The sequence below is a fragment of the Crocuta crocuta genome, unplaced genomic scaffold, assembly GCF_008692635.1.
Source record: "Crocuta crocuta isolate KB4526 unplaced genomic scaffold, BGI_CrCroc_1.0 scaffold190, whole genome shotgun sequence".
Lineage (NCBI taxonomy): Eukaryota > Metazoa > Chordata > Mammalia > Carnivora > Hyaenidae > Crocuta > Crocuta crocuta.
Window position 1 is genome coordinate 8,234,287 of NW_027527955.1, and position 25,236 is coordinate 8,259,522.

At 43.3% G+C, this 25,236-nt stretch overlaps 1 protein-coding gene across 1 annotated transcript in view; it reads right to left on the bottom strand.

Moving 5' to 3' along the window:
• The window catches only part of FOXO1 (forkhead box O1), a 109,101-nt gene extending 95,500 nt beyond the window's left edge, over positions 1-13,601 (bottom strand). The window contains exons 1-4 of the mRNA XM_077752640.1: positions 13,336-13,601; positions 2,650-2,734; positions 1,142-1,588; positions 601-846 (exon numbers count right to left, since the gene is read on the bottom strand). Coding sequence (XP_077608766.1) covers positions 601-846; positions 1,142-1,588; positions 2,650-2,734; positions 13,336-13,601 — 1,044 coding nt within the window. The remainder of the gene's footprint in view (positions 1-600; positions 847-1,141; positions 1,589-2,649; positions 2,735-13,335) is intronic.
• Between the last annotated feature and the right edge of the window lie 11,635 nt (positions 13,602-25,236).

Here is a 25,236-nt window from a genome sequence, read left to right on the forward strand (position 1 = left end):
TCGCGACCTGCCAGTCCCTTCCACCTACAACTCGATCCTCCGGCCGGGCCCCGATGAGCCTCGCGGCGCCCTCCTCCGCCCAGCGCGGCGGAAACGGCTATTCGGCGCAGCCCTACGCTGGGGGGGGACGCGCGTCGCGGCGACGGAGAGAAGCCGCCCTCACCCCCGAAAGGTCCCGGAGTTAAAGAACTGGTGACAGGAGTCCTCGCCGGCCGTAGGGGAGCAGCTCCCAGTAAACCCCTTCCTTTCACTGGCGGCTAACTTCTTCTGCTCGCTCGTATGTCCACTTCTTGTCGTTACTTTTTTCAATCCCTAATTCCCAAATGAGCCCCTTTTCCGCGTCCCGCTCTTACTCTCACTTGAGCGCGCGCGCACACACACTTATTCCTGTCCCCCGACAGGTCCTAGGCAAGCCCACCACTCACATCTGCCACTTCTCGAGCTCTCCCTGCACGCGCTGCCCGCGTGCCCTGCACTCTCAGGCCAAGCAAACTTACACAGCCGCCCTCTCGTCTGCCCCACCACGACCTCAGGTGGAGGCAGGGGTCCCGCGCCCCCCCCCCCCCCGCAGGTCCGGCCGTGCGTCCCGAGGCCACTCACCTTCCAGCCCGCCGAGCTGTTGCTGTCACCCTTATCCTTGAAATAGGGCACGCTCTTGACCATCCACTCGTAGATCTGCGACAGCGTGAGCCGCTTCTCGGCTGAGCTCTCGATGGCCTTGGTGATGAGGTCGGCGTAGGACAGGTTGCCCCACGCGTTGCGGCGGGACGAGCTGCTCTTTCGCGGCTGCCCCGCGAGGGGCCCGGCGGCGGCTGGGGGCAGCGGCGGGGGCNGCGAGCCCAAGAACTTAACTTCGCGGGTCCATCAACATCTAGGCTCTTCCAGATTCGCTGCACGGTCAGGATGGCAGGCCAGAGTCGCCAGGTCGAGCAGCAGTCGGCGCCGCACTCCTGCTGACAGGGCCTGCGGACCGAAGGACGGACCGACGCCGCGGGCGNTCTCTCTCTCTCTCTTTCTCTCTCTCTCTGTCTCTCCCTCTCTCTCTTTTTTTTTTTGGATCTCTGTTATTATTTTCTGGTAATTCTCAAGTATTTCTGTGAGTCTCTCGCCCTCTCAGTGTTTTGATTGCTAGGAGGCAAACCGGCGTGGAGGCGGCGGCGACACTTTGTTTACTACTGAGGAGCAAAGCCGAGTACTCGGGAAGCTCAAGTGGAACAAGTCGGTCGCTTCTCCGCCTCGACCTCCGCTCGGGGCCCAAAGTGGGGCGGGGCGGGGCCCCGGGGGACGCTCNGCGGGCACCGGGTGGGCGGGCGGAGGCGGCCTTGCGGAATTCTACTCTATCGCCCCCTTCTCGACTCCACCCACGATTTTTCGCAGAGCAGCGTGGGGAAGTCGGTGGGTTTTGTTGCTGTTCTTGTGTTTTATTTCCCTGCGATCTGTCAAGTCCTCCAGCCCCCGCGCGGGCTGCGCAGGCCTCTCCCGCACCCGGNTCCCGTCGAGCGGAGCCTCTGCGGTTCGGTCCAGCCGGCGGCCAGGCGGCCAGTCCAGCGGCCGCCCAGCTCGGTTGACTCCCCTTTCTAGCCTTGACCTAAAAGGCTAGAAATGAGGGAAAGGGACTCAGCCGGGCCGAAGGCAGTCCTATTTCACACGCGTGCACAGACCCAAAAGAATCCTAGACTTCAATGCCCTCTGTGGGAACATCTTCCCCTGCGCGGGAACTTCAGACTCAAATGGTCCAGGGGCGGCGGGGAAGGGGTCAGAGAAGAGCATTTGGAGAGAACCTAGTCCCTTTATTACTTACCCCTAACTAAGTCCACCGGCTTGCTTGTCATTTCTTTGCTATTCAGGATGGAAATAGTGAGATTTCAGGTAAGAGCGCCAGCTGGGTAAGACCAAAGCCTTGGGGCTCAGCCCTGCCCCACCCCCAGGTTCCTTTGAATNCCCCCCAGCCCCCTTCTCCCCATCCGGGCCCCAGGTCCTGGACGTCCTGTCGAGATCATTGGGACCAACGGTAGAAAGACAATGGCTCCTGTGTCTCAGGGAGCAAAAGAAACAGTTTTCGAGAAACAGCTTTTTGCTTTGTTTTGCTTTTTTAGGTGGAGCAAGGAAGGCATTTCCTTTCAAAGGGATGGGATCACTTAGGATGGAAGAATGACAGTAGGGTTTTAAATATCTTGTCCAAAATGACAGCTCCCAATTACTTTTAAAATCCCCTTTCTCTTACAGGTAACTCTTCAATTGAAAAGTGGCATCGAAAGAAAATGAGGCCTCACTTACAAAAGTTTGAAAGAACTTAGAGATTTATTTCTTCCTTTACATTCTCACTAGCATCTCCCTAGTTCAGGCCCCTGTTTCTTCATAATCCACTTATCACATCTTCCCTACTGATGATGGGGGAGGAGGGCGGGGTAGAGGAAGGTCGTGAGCCTGATGGATTAAGGGTAAAGTTGGTTCCCACCCTCCTCCTCTGCGGTCTCTTCATTTGCCTTCAAATTTAGACAGTTCGGGCTGCCTCTGCCAGCCGCTAGGGGACCTCAGTAACCCAGACGATGAGCTCGAAGGAAGGCGGTAATGCAGAACTGATGATACCCTCAACCTTTCCAAGTAAGTTCTGCAGAGGCAGCCCCCATTCGGATGGCCGCACCCTACGAATAGGCGGTGCCCTAATGCATCATTCTTGGCAAAGAGACCAGCTGCAAATTTGGCCTGGCCTTTCAATTCCAGTTTTTCGTGGCTTCAATCAGAGGAGAGTATTTAGTTAAGGGAGTTTTCTTACAGACTTTCCTCAGGTCCTTGAAATCTAGACTATCCTGCCTAATTGTTTGGATGTTACTGTTTGCTTTTATTTATTTTTTATTTTTTGGTCTTTTGTAAAAAAATAATTTGAGGGGCACCTGTGTGGCTCAATCCGTTGAGCATCGCACTCTTGATTTCAGCTCAGGTCATGATCTCAGCTCTGTGCTGACTGGTCTGGAGCCTGCTTGGGATTCTCTCTCCTCTCTCTCTTTCTTTGCCCTCCCCTGCTTTCTTGCTTTCAAAATAAATAAATAAATATTTTAAAAAATAAAAAAATGTGACTTGAAGCAGGCACAGAATATTTACAGCACCAATGTCCCAGACACTTAGTTCCAAAAAACTGAAGGTATAATAAAAGGTGTTTCTAGCTGCCTACGGTACCATTGTATGTGTCAATTTACTGAACCTTAGGGTGCGGGTGAACATTTGGCTTGTTTCCAATCGTTAGCTAGTACAAGGTATTCAGTAATGAATAACCTTACCTAACTCATTTTGCATCTGTGCAAGTATATACACAGGAGGAATTTCCAGAAAAGAGATCACTGGGTCAGCAGTTAAATGCATTTGTAATTTTGAGACACACTGTCAAATTGCCCTCCATGAGGGCTTGTACCGAGCTAAACTTTCTTTTCAGCTAGAGCCACAGAATGTTAAAATTGAAAGTACACGAGGATCACCCTGGTGGCCTCCTTTACTTTCTCCACAGGAAACTGAGCCCAGCTCCCAACCCCAGCAGAGGCTGATTTGCCCAAGGTCACACAGATCTGAGTGGTGCTGCCAGAGCTGAACTCCAATTTCCGGCTTTCCCATCAATAACCTTCTGGATACACAGAAAATTAGAAATCCCTGCAGTTGCAATATAGTAGCAACCACTATAAAAGTCTGCGGTGTATTTCCTTCCAGTCCACTCAACGGATTTTAGTAAGTTTAGTTAAATGAACTGCACTGAACTAAGTGAAGTTTTGATTTAAAAGATTGGAAAAGCAGACACAAAAAGACGATCATGACAGTGAGATAATGAAAGGAAGAAGATTACAGAAGCGGTTTGGGCTTTTTTAGCCAAAAATGTACACGTTTTCTCTCTCTTCGAAGGATGCCAAAGTATTTAGGTTGGCACTAGCTCTGCTTAAGAGAAAGAAGTTCATTTCTTTTCTTCAACATTTTTTCTGGTAGCTGTTTGCTTTGGAGGCTGTTTCTAATGATTATCACTTACTAGTTGGTACACATGGCCCAGCTGGGAAGAAAAAGGTTTCATGTCAGGTTAAGAACAATTAAAATGAAAAAGGAAATGCATCATCACAAAGCCCATCTCACAAACCAATGTGTTCATTTCTCTGCCTTGTTTTCGGGGTAATTATTGCATCATCCTTGACGGGAAGACTGAGGGATTGTTGCTTTCCATCAATTCCCTGGCAGAAACTTCTGCACTGACCCCTCACCACCAACACTCTGATCTCTGGTTTAAATTCTTACATGTCAAAATAGGTCATTTAAGCCCAATTTAACGAGTAAATGAAAAGTCTGGATGTTTATTTTTCAGTCATGATACTTAGCTTCATACTTCACATTCCCATTCCCCAACAACTTCCCATTTCCAATATTTTGTCTAAATTATTAAGAGGTACTGCTGTCAACCTATAACAGCCTTTCTTCACTTTACTCGTAGAAAATAATCTGAAAAAACACAGCTTCAGGTTCTTAAACCAATGTCCTGAAATCTGACACACGAAGCGGTAGCTACAGCAATAGTAGGAAGAGCCATTCCTTTTTCCCGAGGGGTAATTGCCTTTGGATTTTGTTACCATTTCAACAAATATTTATAGAGAGCCTACCATGTAGATTCTGGGTACTGTGCCTCTTAGAGTACATCGTTTTGATTGCAAATTCCTCAAGTTCACAGTTTATTTTATTTTCCTTTATATGATTTTGATGTCAGAGTTAGGACTATGATACTCTTAAATAACCAATGCATACTAACAATACTTATTTGGGGGAATTACACACATACAAAGTATTTGGTAGATACTAGGAATGCTAAGACAAGAAAAAATTGAAATATTATCATCAATTTTGAAGAAAAATAAGATGAGATAGAAGATCTAAATAAAATGTGCTATCCACAGGCATTGGGAATATGAGCTCCAGCCACCAAGCCTTGGAGTTTAGATGATCTTGCTTCTCGTGGACAAAAACCACAAGCTGCATCAGGTTATCTGCCTACCACAAATAACGACAGTGCTTCCTAACCTGTAACTGGGGAGAGGCATTGGGCAAATCATGCACCAGATCATCAAAATTTTCAATTACAGAGAGTCAATGTTTGTTACTTTCAATAAACTCTGTTCCCTCACTTTTAAGTGTTATGGCAAGACTACTTGTGGGTCTCTATAGGAATACTAAAATAGATTTGTAGATAATTTAAGTGACCAGCAACAGAGAATGATTAAATAAAAATGGCATATCTGTAAGGTAAAATCTCATGTAGTCATTGAGAATAGAGGGGTGTGTGGGTGGCTTGGTCAGTTGAGAGTCCAACGACGACGACAACGGCTCAGTTCGTGATCTTTTGGTTGGTGAGTTCCAGCCCCACATCAGGCTCTGCACTGCACTAGGATCCTGTCTCCTTCTCTCTCTGCCCCTCTCCTGTTCTCACTCTCTCTCTCTCTCTCTCTCAAAAATAAATAAACATTGGAAAGGAAAGGAAAGGAAAGGAAAGGAAAGGAAAGGAAAGGAAAGGAAAGGAAAGGAAAGGAAAGGAAGAGAGAGAAGAGAAGAGAAGAGAAGAGAAGAGAAGAGAAGAGAAGAGAAGAGAAGAGAAGAGAAGAGGTGCCTGAGAGGCTCAGTCAGTTAAACGTCCAACTCTTGATTTTGGCTCAGGTCATGATCTCAAAGTTCATGAGGTCAAGCCCAGAGTAGGGCTCTGTGCTAAAGGCATGGAGCCTGATTGGAATTCTCTCTCCACCCCGACCTCCCACCCCCGGATTGCGTACCCATGCGCACTCTCTCTCTCTCTCAAAATAAGTAAATAAACATTTAAAAAATAAAATGAAGTACACAGTGTATTTGTAATGACATTGTGACTATGTTGATACTGGGGATACAATATTTAAAAGGTTGGAAGAGATGTTAGCAGTGGTTGTATCTGGGTGATGAATTTACAGGTGATCATTATTGATCTGTACAGTTACTGGGACCAGAATTCAGACCTCATAGCATTGAGGCCCAAATTGGATTTCACAATAGTACGTTTTCTAACTGGAGATTTTCAGACTATTTGATGAAGTTTAACTTACTTTAACTAATTAATTAGTTAATTAATTAATTTAAAATTCAACCTTTTTTTTCCATAAAGTAAGCTCCATGCCCAATGTTGGGCTTGAACTCACCACTCAGAAATCGAATCCCATGCTTTACCAATGAAGCAGCTGCCCCTGAAGTTCAACCTATTTTAAATCAACACTAGATCTTTACCTTTAAGACAATAAAATAATTCTCCCAAACTCCAGGCTCTGTCAATGTTACAATTAAAAATTTTACTAACACTAAAGACTCATAGAATTGCCATAAAATTCAGGGATGGCACATGAAATCCCAAATTCTTTGACTGTCACAAATCTGAATTTTGCATCCATGCTTAAGCACAATGTGTTTTCACTATTTTATTTCTGTTTCGTGTCATATTAAAGCTCTTCACATGCTTCCAAAAAAGGGGGACATATGTATTAAATACGAAAACGCTGCCATGTAGAACACAGATGGTAGTACATTTTTGGCAGAAAAGAAGTTTAACGAGGCATTTTACTTATTTACTTGGAAAACTAATATGTCTGAATGTTCAAGCAGTGAGAATTAATTGCTGTTTTACAATAATTAGGTTGTTTTTTTTTTTTCCAAATCAAATCGCCCTATTTCCATAACATTAGTAAGGAAAGGGAGTCAAACGTGATTGTAAAGATACGCCTGAGAGTCCTTGACGGTAATAAAAGAATGAACAAGAAACTGTTAGCGTTTTGTGGTAACTAACCGCGTTGCTTGTCGTTCGTTGATAAAAATCAATAACAAGAGGTAATGACTGTGCAGAGGACATGTGTTTTTAATGATACGGATAGTCACTGACTGTGTCAGTAAGGTGTAAAAACAGGAGGTAAGAGTTTTATCGAATTTCAGATTCGGCTGAGTCACAGGGCCCACCCATACGCAATGTCTGCTGTGCCAGAGAGTAAACATGGATGAATAGTGAGTATTTCTCTGGGATATCAGGTTTCTATTTGGTGGTAAATACAGCCTTCAAAACACATTGAAATATCCTATATTCTAAGGTTTAACATTTAAAAATGGAATTCCTAATTAGTTGATCACTGATATCATGCTGGAGGAAAAATTGATTTGTCTCATATGATGCCATGTGTGCTTTAAATAATTTTGTGTTTGAACAACAAACTAAAAACAGAACATTCGACAGCTATATTGCATGCCTGCACTCTGGAAGAATCCAACCGGGAAAACTCCTTCCCACTATCCAAGGCTAGGCTTGGTGAGATCTTTTCCTACTGTTTTTCAGATTTACATATCATCTGAAACAAATATAAGTATAGTATATATTTTTTATTTCAAGATATTTACAGATACAAACCACAGATCGCTTTTGACCCAGAATCAGAATATATACATTAAAGTTATTTTCTTTGCACCCCAGGGTTAATAAAAACGACTATTTTTTTTCAACAGCTATCATCTGAATGAGTCTCCAAAACCACCCAGTAAGGTAGGAGATATTATGATTCGTATTTTACAGAAATTGAAACTGAGGTACAAAGACCTAAAAAACTTATTTATGATCTCACCTTACAGGTTTATCTAATTATAGGTAGACCATTCTCAAAACCCAGAGCTCATCTCCTGCTTAACGCTAACTTTCTGCCTCCATAAAATGTTGGGATTTTTTTTTTTTTTAAAGAGAACTAGAAATTAACCAGAGATTAACTCAATGATTCTTGNTTTTTTTTTTTAAACAGAAAATTGACTTTGGGACTTTATTTTGGTGGTGGTGGTGGTGAGGTGGGGTATCTGCAATCAGCTCTGCCTGAAACCAGTTTAGTTTATGTTAATGAAGAAGCCGAGAGATAGAAAATAAATAACAATAATAATGCTGATGTTTGCATTTGTATAACGCAAATGATATGGGGGATTCCAAGCCATTAGCACTTGCTTATTTGAACAGACCATATACAATAAGAGCAACCAGCCCTTCCGGAACGGTTGGCTTATCTGGAACTCTTTCCAAAGCTCTTCTTATCCTGAATAAAAGCACATCGAACCAAATTGAACCACTAGATTGAGCTCTACCCCTACCGAAGAAGGTCATTTGCATTGGATTTGTACCTAGAAGCCTCGTTTCATCGGAGCTGCAGAAGCTGGGATTTAGATGAGGACACCTGAACGCTTACTTTCCCGCTCAGGGGGAGGCCTTCCTCCTATGTTATTTAAAATCCAGCTCTGTGGCTGAACCTGCTGCGGATTGGTCAAAGCCTGAAGGTCTACTTTCCAGGGACACTAAACAAAATTACAAGCTGAACAAATAAAATCCCGTGTTCCTTTCTATTTTGAAGTCAACCTCAAAATGAATTGGAAAGGGCCTCGTCCGCCATCACGTGAGCATAAAAAAGCAGAAATTTTTTCAAAGCTCCCTTCTGTGGCAATGGTATGGGGTCATATCCCAACGCCTCCAGTCCTCATAAGCGTGAATAAACCCTTCAGCTAAGGGTTTAGGGCGTGTTCTCTTGCTGTGGCCTCACATCACAGGGAAATAAAGGCACCCTCTACAACCCACAGACTACCTGTCAGTATTGCTCAGAAGAACTTCTCTGTGGCTACCTTCCCTTCAGCCAGGAACCGTTTCAATTGCCAGTGAATCATCAAAGGCAAATCACTCCTCAGTGCTTTAGAATCTGCAAGAGATATCCTAGTTTTAATGACCCATGAAACCTTAGCCAACGCATCCACTTGCTGTGAGAGCCAGCAAATGTTGAAGATTAAGGCCAGTTTTTGTAGGACAATGAAGGAAAATCAATCATCCACATATATTATCTCTTTTCTTTAATAGCCGTATATTTGATCTTTGATTCGATTTTTCACTTTTCATTATAGACACAGCCTTATCAGAGCCCTGATAAGCCCTGCAGAAGCAGGATGGAGAAAGGATCCCAAAGCCTCCACTTGAATATAAAAGCACACCCTGCTGCGTCCCTAGGGTTGTGTCCCCCCCCCCCACCTCCCCCCAGGGCTTGAGCGAGTAGGAAACTGCGGAGACGTGTGGCTCTGTTACAGATTTGGTAGCGTTTTATCGAGCGCGCTGTGATGCTTGTTGGCCCACGTGCAAAATATGATAAAGTGAAAGCACCAATGGGCCTTCCAAGAAAAGCAGAAAACCAACAAGGCATGATCACCTAGGCTCTTTTATTCCCTATGCAACGTTCAATTTATTCTGCATTTTGAATTGTTATCTTGGTGTGACTTGCCACCTACATACCTCAGTGAGGTAAGGATTAAAATAATGTCTTAAAAGTGCTTTGAAACACGGATGAAGTGTTTGTTCTCTGACAGTGGTACAGCCTCGTGGGCAGGTTTCTCTTACATTGAGAATTACTTTAACGTAGGTAATCATACAATTACTAAATCACTCGCATTTGTTCTCAAGCCTATGGTGGCTCCTTCATCTTTGAGTGTTGTGAAGCTTGCTTGCCCAAATCCAACCCATTCTTTGAGAATTCAGAAATAATGTGTGGAATCCCCATGGAATACCATAGCAAGAATTTAGGAAAAGTCTCAAATCAGGGATTTTTACTACCTATCCATGCCCTCCAGCTGAATTGAAAAGGAAAACAATATATAAAAATGACTTGAGGATTCTGAACCTTTGATCCACCTTTTTAGTTGGTCTAATATACCAAAATTTTGCTCTAAAGGCTTTAAAAATCCTATTATTTTTGATAGTCTCAGCAGACAATTAAAAAACAGTTAAAAATAAAGTTAGCTGACTCATTTTGGGAGTTTAGCTGATGATGTTACTGGCAGCTTCAATTTCAGATAACAGATAATGTTACCACAAAAGGCAGCCCAACTTTAACAATAGAGAAAATTTCTCTAAAATAATCTCAACAGAGAATTGATACAATATAGTCTTTGTTTTTCCTTTTTCTTTTTTTCAGTGGTTCTTTGGGATAAAATTCTAAAATTCTTAAAAACTAAACCCACTCAGACACCTCAACATATTTTGTAAGAGGTAGATGTTGCATCTAAGAAACATAGAAACTGAAGACAAGTGACTTATTCATGAAGAGAAAACAAGCAAAAAAATCCTACAAAATTAACCCACTCAAAAGAAGAAAAGACCTACAGAACAACAGTAACAATAAATAATCTACTTAAATGGATTTGGAATATAAGGCTTCTAAGTCCGGGATCTTTTTTTTTTTTTAGTTTGATTTTTTTAAGACTATTTAAATCTTATTTTGGAAGGAGTCAGTAGCTTAATTTTAATATTCACTTTTGAAATTAAAAAGGATTCACGTCTGCTCATGTAGACAAATTATTTCTAAAAAGAGACACCACCTGTATTATCAGATTCTGCAGTTATTCCTAGATTAGTTATTCTTGGCAGTTGTGCTGTAAAACCACATGTTAGTGTGTGTGTGCGCGTACGCATGCACGCGTGCTAGTGTGTGTGCATGCACATTCCTATATGTACGTACCAGGATTCTATTAAAAGATCACAAATCACCACCTTACTTTTACAGCCCAATTAAAACATACAGCAAATGTAGTCACTAATAAACAAAAGTTGATGAGCACCATGGAAACCTCTTAAATTAGAAGTCAGGTGGACCTGAAATTTAAAAAAAAAAAAAGTTGATAAAAATCACAGTCAGGGTGAGAATTTGTAATGTAAATGTTATCTCAAAACATTTAAAGATGTGGACGTTTATTATTAGTAAGGGTCTTCTTAGCTACCTTTGCTAATAAATTCTTAAAGTGGTCATAATGGAAAAATTATCTTTAAATGGGTTATGATGGAGAAATTATTAAAATCCTAATAATGGGTAGGGGTGCCTGACTGGCTCAGTGGGTTCAGAATGCAACTCGTGATCTTGGGGTTGTGAGTTCAAACCTCACGTTACGTGTAGAGAGTGCTTAAAAGTAATTTTTTAAAAATATAAAATAAAATAGGAGCGCCTGGGTGGCTCAGTCGGTTAAGCATCAGACTCCTGATCTTGGCTCAGGTCATGATCTCACAGTTCATGAGTTCGAGCCCCGTGTTGGCCTATGTGCTGCCAGTGTGGAGCCTGCTTTGGACTCTCCCCCCCACCCATTCTCGCTTTCTCTCAAAAAATAAATAAATAAACTTAAAAAAAAATGACACCTGTCACATTCTTTGATGTCAATACATCTGGTTTGTGGTTTTTTTTTTTTTTGCTTCATGAACCTGTTACAGGCCGAATTGTGTACCCCCACTCCAAATCCATATGCAAAGCCCCCAGAACCTTAGAATGTGACTGCATTTGGAGACAGAGCCTGTAAAGAGGTAATTAAATGAGGTTGTTTGACTGGTTTTCTTGTAAGTAGAAATTTGGACACAGGAGAGACACCAGAGGAATCTGCACACATGCGGGGGAAAGATGATTTGAGGACATAGAGAGAGGAGGCCACCTGCTAGCCAAGGACGGAGGCCTCCGGAAAAAAAAAAAAAAAAAAAAACAAGCCTGCTGATTAAGATCAGCCTTGATCTTGGACTTGCTGCCTCCAGAACTGTGAGGAAATTGGTTTCTGCTGTATAAGTCCCTGCCCCAGTCTGTGGCGTTTTCTTATGGAAGCCATAGCAAATGAATACACGGACCTAAACGACCAGTTATGTTTTTCCAAAGGTGAGGTTAGATTTTTAACATTCCATTGAGGAACCAAGGACCCTAACCCAGAAAGACCGTGAAGCCAATTAAACACAAATTTGAGAGCCAAAGTCTCAATCAAAGCCATTCTGCTAATGTTAGGTTTATTAACAAGCAGCATGGTCAGCATTCGAGGAAAAACTATGCCAGGTATTGTTCTAAGCACAGTACTGTATAAACTCATTTCCAAAACCCTAGTTTGGGGGNAGGAAATGGCGGCACAGGGAGGTTGAGTCACCAGGACAAGGTCACCTAGCTAGCAAGTGTGAGAGATGGGATACTAACTGAGGCAGTCCAGAATCTTTGCTCTTAACCAGTAATCTAAGTGGCTTCCTTAATTAGGAGTCTAATACTTATTACCCTTCCTCACCAACCCAGCACCCATCAGTTAGAACTCCGAGGGGAAGTTAAAAGATCCGAATTCAAATTCAAGCTCTGTCCCTTATCTCTCCAGGTAGCTTCCTTATCTGAATGATAGTGCTATCCCCTTAAGGGATGATAATACCTACCTGCTGTGGGGGTCAACTGAGCCAATTAAAAAAAGGTGCTTTGCAGGTGGGATTAGCCCCATGCTCTGGAGGTGTGTTTACAGGGCCTGTGATTCCTTCTGAAAATATTTAGAGGGGTTCTCTGTTGAGAGAACATCATGGCCTCAGTTCCATCAGGGGCTTATAGAGTCTTGTTGGTTTTTGTTGTTTTTTTTTAATAGTTTTTATTTTTCGAGACAGAGAGACGGAGCATGAGTGAGGGAAGGGCAGAGAGAGAGGGAGACACAGAATCTGAAACAGACTCCAGGCTCTGAGCTGTCAGCAGAGAACCCCAAGCGGGGCTCAAACCCACGAACCATGAGATCATGACCTGAGCCGAAGTTGGACACTTAACCGATGGAGCCACCCAGGTGCCCCTATAGGGTCTTGTATCTACAGTCCATGAGGGCTCAACCATGCCATCCACACAGGTGCATCCTCCTGTAAACCATTCTGTGGGCAAGTAAGGATGGGGGAAAAGAGGCCCTCACTCACCTTTTCCTAGCCCCTGGAGCCTTCTCTCTAGCCTCCCCTAGGCTTCTGCAAAGCCCTTAGAAACCAGCTTTAGGACAAGCAGAGTCTTCGGAGGAAAAACATAGGTGAGGGAGGCTCTGCGAGAAAAGGAAGGCTGGGGTGCCTGGATGGCTATCAGTATAGCATGCAACTCCTGATCTCATGGTTGTGAGTTCAAGGCCCACATTGGGTGAGAATTTGCTTAAAAATAAAAAAAACATGGGGGGGGAGGGGAAATCTGTGTGATTCAGTTGGTTGAGCGTCCAACTTTGGCTCAAGTCATGATCTCATGGTCTGTGAGTTCAAGCCCCGTGTCAGGCTCTGTGCTGACAGCTCAGAGCCTGGAGCCTGCTTCAGATTCTGTGTCTCCCTCTCTCTCTGCCCCTCCCCTGTTCACACTCTGTTTCTCTCTCTCAAAAGGAAATAAACTATAAAAAAATTTTTTTAAGAAAAAGAAATAGACGGCCAGTCTACTGAATAAGGCAAGCACAAGACCAGAAATTAGGCAGCCCCTTGTGGGAGCCTACTAACCCTACCAAAGCTCCTCCCTCCCATACCCAGCTTCCCGGAGTGCATTCAGGGTCACTGCCCTCCATGGTCCAAGGGGCTGTGAGGCACTCTGAGGCCACCAGTCGTCTCCAGAGTAGGCCTCAGACATGTCAGTGTTAGAGCCAGTCCACCCAGACTGTAAACACGGGCCCTCCAGGTTAACTTCTGTGGCCTCCTCCCAGGCCCCCCACTGCTTGGACCTTCTGGAATCGCACTTGGTAGTGCGAGTTGTCAGACCGTCACCCCCATCTCTGAGACGTGGCCACAGCAGCATTGTCCATGCCTCTGCCGTACACCTGTTTGGGCTGACGACAACATTTAATTAATCCCCTTCCTACTCTTGATCTTAGCACAAACCTCGTGATGGGAAAAGAAAAACTCGTCTGAGAACCCGCTTTTGAAATCAACCCTCCCCACACATGCTTGCTTTCCCCTCAGCTCGGTTACCGCAGCTACTCCCGTGTCAGGATCCAAACCCCTCTCATCTCCTGTCCGGTGAGGCTTATTTGTCTTGCGGAGAGAGCTCTTAACATCTCAGCAGACACAGAGCAACAAGCTTATCCCACAGGAGACTAGCGAGGCTGGGCCCTGTATTTTTTTTTAAGTTTATTTATGTATTTTGAGAAAGAGAGAAAGAAAACACGAGCGGGGAAGGGGCAGGGAGAGAATCCCAAGCAAGCTCCTAGTTGTAGGCACAGCCCCACGCTGGGCTCGAACCCATGATCTGTGAGATCATGACCTGAACTGAAATCAGGAGCCGGATGCTTAACCAACTGAGCCACCCAGGCACCCCAGGCTGGGCGCCTTATTTGAACTAAATCCTAACATATTTAGAGCCATAGGACTTTTTTTTCCTGTGCCATTGACTTCTTTTTTTTTTTTTTAATGTTTTATTTATTTCTAAGAGAGAGAGAGAGACAGCGTGAGCAGGGGAGGGTCAGAGAGAGAGGGAGTCACAGACTGAAGCAGGCTCCAGGCTCTGAGCTGGCAGTCAGCACAGAGCCCGATGCGGGGCTCAAACCCACGAACCGCGAGATCATGACCTAAGCGAAAGTCGGATGCTTAACCGACTAAGCCACCCAGGCGCCCCATCCATTGACTTCTTTCTATATTACTAAAACTTGTAGAGCAAAGGACAAAGATGACACAGGCCGGGCTAAACATAGTGCACATTCTCTATCTGTGTGCGTGACCAACGTGAAATGCATGGGCTGGATTTTACATCTGTTCTCATGGAAATAAACATTCCAAGAAATTGAGCCCTCTAATTTTTTAAGATCAGATGTTCATTTACCTCATGGTGTTGGTCATCCCAGCCAGTAGTCAAGGCCCCTGGTACTCCAGCCTTTCCAGGTAAATATGGCACCCAGCACCCAAGAATGTCATCTGGCCATTCTTCATATGCTCTCGCCACACCTCAAGTGGCCAGCTAACTGTTCCATGCCCAAACTTCCATCTATCTGAAAACTATTACAATCTAGTATTTTTTAAAGTTACATATTCTAGACAATCAAGAGATACAACAAGTCGTGTGCAATTGAGTCCAGCCACTTATTTCCATTTGGGGGATCCTCATACATAATTGCCTACAGTCATTGTGGGATGTCAGAGAGCTAGCATGAAGTTTTATGTTCCTGAGAAAGTCACTAATACTGATCATATTAAACATAGTTATGCTGCTTTCCACACAGAAAACGATTCTCTTCAAAGTTAGTCATGGTTATTTGTTAGCTTTGATCTTCTATCTGAACGATGTTTCTCTCCCTTTCCAATGTCCTTCATCGTTTTCTGATGAACGAGAAGGGGCAAAGAAAAATTGCCAAAAAGTCCTTTATCACTTTGATAAGGTTTAATAATGTTTAAAAGCAGTGTTTTAGTGCCCCCTACTGGTATGTAACATTATTATTCCATTTGCAAAAAAAAAAAAAAAAAAACTTCCTTTACCTTTTAGAGAAGAGACCATAAACTCATAGAAAAGTTTTTTTTAAAAAGTCTTTTATCAGCCTCTTAGAAACTGTTTAATTTTGGGGCCCCTGGGGGGCTCAGTCGGTTAAGCGTAGGACTCTTGGTTTCAGTTCAGGTCATGATTTCATGGTGCGTGGGTTTGAGTCCCAAATTGGGCTCTTCACTGACAGTGGCGAGCTTGCTTGGGATTCTCTCTCTGTCTTTATGTGCCCTCCCCCCAACTTCTCTCTCTCTTAAATAAATAAACAAAAACATTTTTAAAAAGATATTGTTTAATTTTTTCAAGTTTATGTATTTTGAGACAGAGTCGGGGGAAGGGCAGAGAGAGAGAGAGAGAGGGGATCCCAAGTAGGCTCCACACTGACACAGGGCTCAATCCCACAAACTGTGAGATCATGACCTGAGCCAAAATCAGGAGTCAGGTATTTAACCAACTGAGTCACCCAGGCACCCCAAAATTGTTTAATTTCTCAGTAGGCTCCATGTCCAATGCAAGGCTTGAACTCATTACCCTGAGATCAAGAGCTGCACTCTAGCAGGCTCAGTCGGTTTAGCATCTGACTTGGGCTCAGGTCATGATCTCATGGTTTGTGAATTTAGGACCCTTGTCAGGCTCTGTGCTGACAGCTCTTGAGCCTGGACCTGCTTTAGATTGTTTGTGTGTCTCTCTCTCTGCCCCTCCCCGACCTGTGCTCTATCTCTCTCTTTCAAAAATAAATAAACATTAAAAAAAATAGTTGCAAACTCTACTGACTGAACCAGTCAGGTGCCCCTTTAGAAATTGTTTAGGGGCACCTGGGTGGCTCAGTAGGTTGAGCATCCGACTTCGGCTCTGGTCATGATCTCGCAGTTCGTGGGTTCGAGCCCCACGTTGGGCTCTGTGCTGATAGCTAGCTCAGAGCCTGAAGCCTGTCTTCAGATTCTGTGTCTCCCTCTCTCTCTGACCCTCCCCTGCTCACACTGTCTCTCTCTCAGAAATAAATAAAACATTAAAAAAATTTTAATGAAATTGTTTAATTTTTTTGAGGATTTTTCTAAAATTATTTATTTTAGAGAGAGAGAGTAGGAGCAGGGGAGAGGGGCATAGAGAGAGGCAGAGAGAGAAAATCTTAAGAAGGCTCCACACTCAGTGAGGAGCCTGATCTGGGGCTCAATTGCATGACCCTGGGATCATGACCTGAGCTGAAATCAAGGGTCAGATGCTTAACCCACTGAGCCACTCAGGTGCCCCCAAATTGCTTAATTTTTAAAATATCTTTTTTTAAGTATTTTTAAAATTTTTTAAAACCTTTATTTATTTTTGAGACAGAGGGAGACAGAGCATGAGCTGGGGAGGGGCAGAAAGAGAGGGAGACACAGAACCTGAAACAGGCTCCAGGCTCTGAGCTGTCAACACAGAGCCTGATGTGGGGCTCGAACCCATGGACCGCGAGATCATGGCCTGAGCCAAAGTCAGACACTTAACTGACTGAGTCACCCAGGCACCCCTAAAATATCTTTTTTCCCCTAAAATATCTTAAGAGTAACAAATACTCTACCATTTTCATTAGTATTCATTATATAGGCATACTTCAATATTAAATGTCTTTAATTCTCTATTAGATCTTTTATTCAGTCTAATATTTAGTGGGGGGGGAACTTTATCAGTTGCATTTTTGGAAACTAGGTCATTTTTACTTAATACATAAATATACTTATTAAGAGAGAATTTTCCTTAGATCTTCACACCCTCCAAAGCATCTTTTTTTATTATTCTAAAAATGGCATTGGTCTGCTTAAGGAAAAGGGAGGAAGTAGGCTTTGGGAATGAATCGATCTTTAAAGGAAACTTATGCCTCAGATTTTCAAAAACAATGATGATTTTGGAAGTAGACTCATGAATAGCCATTATGATAAAACCCCAAATCCCTAGAAGGATAATAGACAAACACTCCATGCCACACAAGAGACTATGAATGAAAGGGCCACTAACATGGAGAGGAACTGAGGCAAACAGGTAGGGTGGGGGGTGAGTTGGAAGTAGCATGACGATTAAATGGGGAGAAAGATTGGGGCGCCTGGGTGGCTCAGTTGGTTGAGCGTCTGACTTCTGCTCAGGCCAGGATCTCACAGTTCATGAGTTCGAACCCCACGTTGGGCTCTGTGCTGACAGCTCAGAGCCTGGAGCCTGCCTCAGATTCTGTGTCTCCCTCTCTCTTTACCCCTCCCTCCCTCCCTCCCTCATCTTCTCTCTGCCTCTCAAAAATAAATTAACATTAAAAACATTTATTTTTTTAAAATGGGGAGAAAGATTTTTGTCCTTTATAAAGCAAGTCCTGCTACAGGTACTAAAATAATCTCGCAACATTGCTTTGCACACAGAAACCTTTTTTTCTCATTGCATTTGGGTAAAGTGTACACCCAACTAGGGCAAAGAGGACCACATATGGCCTAGAGCTCCCTCCCTGTCCACTCTTAGCCAGAAGGAAGAGGAGAAAACATTGAGGCAGCGTCCAAGCAGCCCTCCACAGCCTAGTGGAGCCTGATATGCAGCGATGGGTCCCAGGGGCCCATTTTGGTTGGGGGGAGACACTGATTCAGGGGCTTCCATTTTAGTTGTTGATAGGCGGGCCTGTTTTTGCAAAACCAGAGGGAAACTAGAGACAGATTCATGTCAAAAATACGCCAAGTGAAATCATTTCACTTATAACCTTGTGCCAGATTTGAAAGATTAGCCCTGACGGGGAAAAACACCCTCCAAGTATTATGTCCTCACAAGGAGCAAAGCTTCCCAGGAAATTTAAATTGCCTAAAATACTCTTCTGTTAGTTCCTCAAGGATTTTCTAAGCTGCTTTCAAATCCTTTAGACTTGAGCTCCTCAAGCTTTTTATCCGTATCCTAATTTTAATTTTAAAATTCATTGGAGGAGAGAGCATTTGGGGTACATTTGTCATATTTCTTTTATTTCTGTCACTTTTTTCCACCTCTTGCTTTTAAAATCTGTTAAGTGAGAAGCGAACATTTCATCAAGGCTTATACTTCAATGTCCAAAAACTGTGGAATGTGTCAGTGTGTTCCGCCAAAATCTTAATTCTAGGTATTTTGGCTTCAATGTTAATAACTACCATTATTGGTCATTCTGTAGGGGAAAGCTGCCTTAACTGACGGTCTCCTGAAACCAAACCTACCCATTATAACTGCATGGCAACCAGGCAACTTGGAAATCCATGCTTGACTCCAGGGTTTATTTCTCATAAGGTCAGAAGCACATTATAAATTTGACTCAGCCACACATCTCAGCTCAAGCTCCAGGGGAAGGGAAGAGACAGAACGATTTTTTTTTTTATAAGCAAGCCTATTAACATGCAGATCTCATGAGGGAGCTCATCTTCATCTGCATTCCATAGTTTGACTAAAATACCTAGCTGGAAGAAAGGGTAAAAATAGACCATCCCCCACGAACACGGTATGGCTTATGCTGTCTTGAACGTGCTTTAAAAGCATAACTCCTACAGGTCGGGAAAGTTGGAAACCCTGATGTGAAAAAGCAGTTGTCCTGATTTTTCTTTCTTCTCTTTTAAATTGGAGTAGGGGTCGACATGCAATGTTACATTAGTTTTAAGCGTACAACATAGTGATTCGACAAGTTGATGCATTTTGCGGTGCTCCCCACAAGTATAGCTACCATCTGCCCTGACTTTCTTTTTTTCCCCAAATTCCTTTTTTTAAATTTTATTCTTTATATCTTAATCTTTATTTTTATATCTTAGTCTTTATTTTTTAAATTTACATCCAGGTTAGTTAGCATATAGTGCAACAGTGATTTCAGGAGTAGATTCCTTAATGCCTCTTACTCATTTAGCCCACCCCCCCTCCCACACCCCCTCCAGCAACCCTCTGTTTGTTCTCCATATTTAAGAGTCTCATGTTTTGTCCCCCTCTCTGTTTTTATATTATTTTTGCTTCCCTTCCCTTAGGTTCATCTGTTTTGTATCTTGAAGTCCTCATATGAGTGAAGTCATATGATATTTGTCTTTCTCTGACTAATTTCGCTTAGCATAATACCCTCTGGTTTCATCCCCATAACTGCAAATGGCCAGATTTCATTCTTTTTGATTGCTGCGTAATACTCCATTGTATACAGACACCACATCTTCTTTATCCATTCATCCATCAATGGACATTTGGGCTCTTTCCATACTTTGGCTATTGTCGATAGTGCTTTGCCCTGATTTTCTTTATGCCGAGTTCTACCATTAGCTTAGGAAAAATCGAGGATTACATGGTTGTTCATGGTTGTTCAATAAGAAATTCACTGAAGTTTGCTTACATACATTGTTGAAGGCTATTGTAGAGATGTAAGAATAAGGGCTGACATTTGGTTCATGCTTGCTATGTGCCAGGTACTTTATTCATATTATACAAACATATCACAACCACCCTACATGGTAGGAACAAGTTTTCCAATCACTATCAAATGAGCGAACGGAGGCACAGAGGTGGTAAATAATTCATACACAATGACAGAGCTCGTCATGGAGCTGGGCTTCCTGTGTTGGTGACTTAGGTGTGGCATGCTGCATTGATGCCGTGCCACACTATCCCATGGTAGCAAGGGTGAGGCCCGGGCCAGCTTTGTATGGAAATCCTGGAAGGGAAGCTCTGAGCAGCCACTGCATTTCCACTCTTTTGGAAATGATAAGCTGTTTCTCAATTAAAGAAGGGGGTCTGTGCTCCAAACATGGAATAGAACATGGAAAAATACAACTGTTTGCCATTTGGGTTACCTGGGGTGGCCTACCCGGTTGGGCATCCAACTCTTATTTCTCCCTGGGTCATGGTCTCACGGATCATGGGATAGAGCCCCTTGTCAGCACTGTCAGCACAGAGGCTGCTTGGGATTCTCTCTCTCTCTCTCTCTCTTCCCCTCTCTCTGCCCCTCCCCCGCTCCTTCTCTTGACATAAATACACTTTAAAAAATGTTTGCCTTTTAATCAATGCGAGGCTATGGAAGGCTTGGAAGGGGAGACTGGGTGGGAGAGCTTTATTGAAGAGAAGTTTATCAACACTGTGTTTTGAAAAACAAGATCATTCTGGAGAAAGTGTGTGATCTGTTTTGGGCTCTTTTAGTTATGCACATAGAAGCAAATTCATCCTCATTTTTCTAGAGGAAGACAGGAATGTGATGCTTCAGGAAGAAATGCAAAGCGTTCTGCTATTACCTTCGTGTAGGACTGCGCTCCAGTAAGTTATGTTTGCATTAGGAGATCCCCTCTTACCCCAATCTGGATTTAGCCCACTGTGTGCTACATTATAGGATGATGTCACAGACTTGAGTATGCTGAGCTGGTATTTGCAAAGTTGGCGAGGACTCAGAGAGAGAGATCAGAGGTTCGATCCTTCTGCCAAACCTGCCCTGGATACAACACTGGGAAAGGAGGCCGGGCAGCCCACCATACCTGGGGCTGGGCTCTCAGGGTCTCCCAGGTGGGAGGATCAAGAAAAAGGACCTGATGGGCCTCTGGGTGGCTCAGTCTGTACAGCATGTGACTCTTCACCTTGGGGACGTGAGTTCAAGCCCCACATTGGGCACAGAGTTTACTTTAAAAAATAAATTAAAAATTAAAATAAAAAAGAGGGGCACCTGGGTGGCTCAGTTGGTTGAGTATTCGCCTCTTGATTTCGGCTTAGGTCATAACCTCTCACTATGTGAGATTGAGCCCCACTTGGGGCTCTGTGCTGAGAGCGTGGATCCTGTTTGGGATTCTCACTGTCCCTCCCCACTCTCTCTCTCTAAATAAATCAAGAGAAAAAACTTTAAAAAAAAAAAAAAAAGNACACAAACATTCCCAAATATCCTCTGAGTGGGGGTGGGGTGCTACCATTTCACAGTGAGTTTAGATAGAATTTCAAGTAAATGTCTTGAAATTTCCATATATCACCTGCAGTAAAATAGAGAGAATTAATTGATTTTCCAAAAACAGAGGATACAACGTCAGAACCAGAAATCATGATTCAGATTGCTTTGCAATTAAAACCCCACCAAATCAGCCCATATCCCCAAAATTCATATATGGCTTTGGAGGAATGTTTGTACTGTCGACACAGTACTTAGCACAGAATAGGCACTCAGATAAATATATGCAGCACATACATGTGGTATAATTGGAAGGATACATAATCTGATTGGGTTAAAATATACTGACCTCTGATTACTATTGTTTTATAGCCAATTGTTTGCATGCCTGTCGTCACTCCAGAGTGAAGCTGTTGTAGCTAGGGATCATAACTTATTCACTTTTATCTCCCACAGTAGATCTGCAAGTAACAGGAAGTATCTTGAACATAGTAAAGGCCAATATCAGTGGAAAGATAGTAAGCAGTTGAATTAACTGGTAGCGTTGCTAATGCATTGCTCCCGTGACTCCTGGCTGTATTGCAGAATCACTTGGGGGGGAGGGAGGGTTGTTAAAACTCCAGACTCCCAAACCTCACATCAGACCCTCTGAAATCAGAATTACTGGGGCTAAATCGGCAGCATTTGTGTTTTTGTCAAACTCCCCAACTGGCTCCAATATGCCTGCCTGGTGCGGAGGGAAGCTGCATTAACAAACATCCCGGTGATTTTCATAACCAATCAGGATTACTAGCTTAAAGGGAGTGCAGCTTAATCCAGTCCTCATGCTGAGGGCTGGTTGTTATGCAGCACGTTATACCAAGAACTAACCAATACTCTTTCAGAAAGCTATTGAAGGATGTGCTTCGGCAAAAGATGACATAAACTAAGAAAGAGGAAGATGTAAGCGATATAGGAAGAAATATAAGCAACATAGGAGAGAAGGCCCCTTAGGAAGATGTGAACAGACATCCCAGGATAACACTACTCACCATGTGCGGTGTGCAGCCACTCCAGAGCAGGTGAAGAGCTCCAGGCAAGCCTCCCTCAGGGAGGTGAAACTGATAACGTGAGAAGCGGCTCAATATCTTCAGAGGAGAGATCTAGACCTTTAGAGAGTTTCCATTTAATTTCTCTGTTGTTAGTACAGTGCCTCTTATCAGAGCCTGGTATCCTCCAGCCCAAAACGTTTGTTTTACCCTCTCTGCAACACATCCCCAGAGGTAGATGAGACAGGCACCTAGCTTCCAGTGTTTGTTGTTATTGTTCTTTCTTTTTTTTTTTTTTTAAGTAAACTCTACCCCCAATGTGGGGCTCAAACTCATGACCAATAGTCACACACTCTACTGACTAAGCCAGCCACATGCCCCACCTGGCTTCTTAAACAGATTTTCAACCTATCTTCCTTATTTTGCCTATTTTCTTCTACCCTTGCCTCCAGAGGAATCTGGTGCAATCAACCACCAATTGTGGGAAGCAGGTAGGTTCTGTAGCATAAAATAGGTCGGTCCCATTTTCCTGGTCTGTTAATCCCTTATCACACATCCATTATCCATCCAGCCTCCAAAATGTTTTCATCTCTTCTCCATTCTGTCCAACTTTATGCACTTAGGCCTCTTTTGATTATTAAAGTTGTTTATTGGGGCGCTTGGGTGGCTCAATCGGTTAAGCGTCCGACTTTGGCTCAGGTCATGATCTCGTGGTTTGTGGGTTCGAGCCCCGCGTCGGGCTCTGTGCTGACAGCTAGCTCAGGGCCTGGAGCCTGTTTCAGATTCTGTATCTCCCTCTCTCTCTGACCCTCCCCTGCTCACGCTGTCTCTCTCTCTCTCAGAAATAGAAAAAATATTTTAAAAATTTAATAAAAAAATAAGTTATTTTTGAGAGAGAGGGAGGGGAGAGAACGAGCAGAGGAGGGGCAGAGAGAAAGGGAGACAGAGAATCTGAAGTGGGCTCTGCACTGTCAGCACAGAACCAAATGCAGGGTTCAGATTCATGAGCCATGAGATCATGACCTGCTCTGAAGTTGGACGCTTAACCGACTGAGCCAACCAGGCACCCTGGCCTCTTTTTTTTTTTTTTTTTAACATTTATTTATTATTGAGAGACAGAGAGAGACAGAGCAGAGCATAGGAGGGGCAGGGAGAGAGGGAGACACAGAATCTGAAGCAGGCTCCAGGCACAGAGCTGTCAGTACAGAGCCCAACATGGGGCTCGAACTTAAAAATTGTGAGATCATGACCTGAGCCGAAGTCGGACGCTGAACCAACTGAGCCACCCAGGTGCCCCTAAATTTTACTTATTTAAAGAAAAAATTCCTTTACAGTCATTTTACTAAGGCTTCAGGAAGGAAGGTAGATGGCATGTGTTGGGTACGTTATCTTTAGACAGAAACTCTGGTATAGATTGCAATAATGATGTATTTCAAAAGTTTTTTTTATGGAAAGTTTGAAGTACGTACAAAATACATATAATGTTAATGGCCTATCCCCACATTACCCATCACCAGTTTCAACAACTACCAATTCAAAGTCTTGTATCTTGTTTCAATCTACATCCCTACCTATTTGCCCCTCCTCCTGGATTATTTTGAATCAAATCCCAGGCATTATATCATTTCATTTGTAAATCAGTGATGGATTTGAAGTGTTTGCATAACTACCTCAAGTAATGAATTTCTGATTAGGGTACTTCAAATGCTAACTAATCCCCCCCCTAGAGTGTGGGTTCCTAATTAGGGTACTTCAAATGTGCACAGCCTCTAGGGTGTAGATTAAAGTTAATTTATACACACATACATCACACTGTTAATACTAAAGGATTTTAAAGTAAATCATTATACAGACAATTGGACACGGTGAAACTCAGAAGTCTAGGAGAATTAATGTGTTTTGTTGGCCAACTAGACAGAACACTAAGAGCTGATAGGTGCATTTTGCCCTTGGGAGAAGAAGAGAAGAGAAATACAGTAAAACCTTGGGTTGCAAGGAACTTGTTCTGCAAGTGTTCCGCAAGACAAACAAAGAATCCTAGGGGCGCCTGGGTGGCTCAGTCAGTTGAGTGTCCAACTTCGGCTCAGGTCATGATCTCACAGTTCGTGGGTTTGAGCCCTGTTTCAGGCTCTGTGCTGACAGCTCGGATCCTGGAGCCTCCTTCAGATTCTGTGTCTCCCTCTGTCTCTGGCCCTCCCCTGCTCGTGCTCTCTTTCAAAAATAAATAAGCATTTTAAAAAATGACAAGCAAACATTTCTAATAAATTTGAACTTGATATATGAGCAATGTCTTGCAATACAAGTAGTATGCAACGAAAAATGTCACGTGATCACAACCGAGCCAATCGTTCTTCTCTTTCTCTCTCTCATTGTGAAACTGGGTGATTGTCTCCCATGCTTGATACTTAGTCTCAGGCCGTGGCGTTTGGCAGAAATCAGTGATTTTTCAGAACGTTGGAAGGTGTGACAACTGGTACGAGTATATTTTTGGTAACTTCAAAGCACTTATGGACAGTCCTTTGCTTTTCTGTACAAGAAGTAAGCTTAGGAATGCTTTGCTTCATTCTAGGTCAGGCTGCCTGCAGATACAGACCCTTCCCTATGCTGCCTTATTGCCAGTTACATTAAAGACAGTGTATGACAAGAGTCTATTAATACTGTACTATATACTCAACATCCGTGCGAGCGTAATAGCCTCATGCAGAAAAAGGTTGAAAAGAAAGGTGGTAAGATGATGATTACGATGGAAATTAGGAAGGAAATCATCAAAGAAGTGTGAACGAGGTATGCTAGTGGCTGAGACTGTAAGCTTTTAAAGTCTACATCTGCATCTCATCTGCAGAGGAGAAGAAAAAGGCAGAGGAATCCCTCACTTCAAATGAGAGTAGGGAGATGTGTAAAATGTGGGAAACGGTGGAAAAATTGTGTACAAAAGCACTACTTGAATAAGGCTACATATAGCAGTGCGAGCAATGAATCTGTTTAATGACAATGCAATGTCACACGTTCACGAAATTCTCAAAAGGAGGCAAAAGCACGTGTCATTGGATAGGTTCCTTGTTACAGTTGCGCAAAAAGA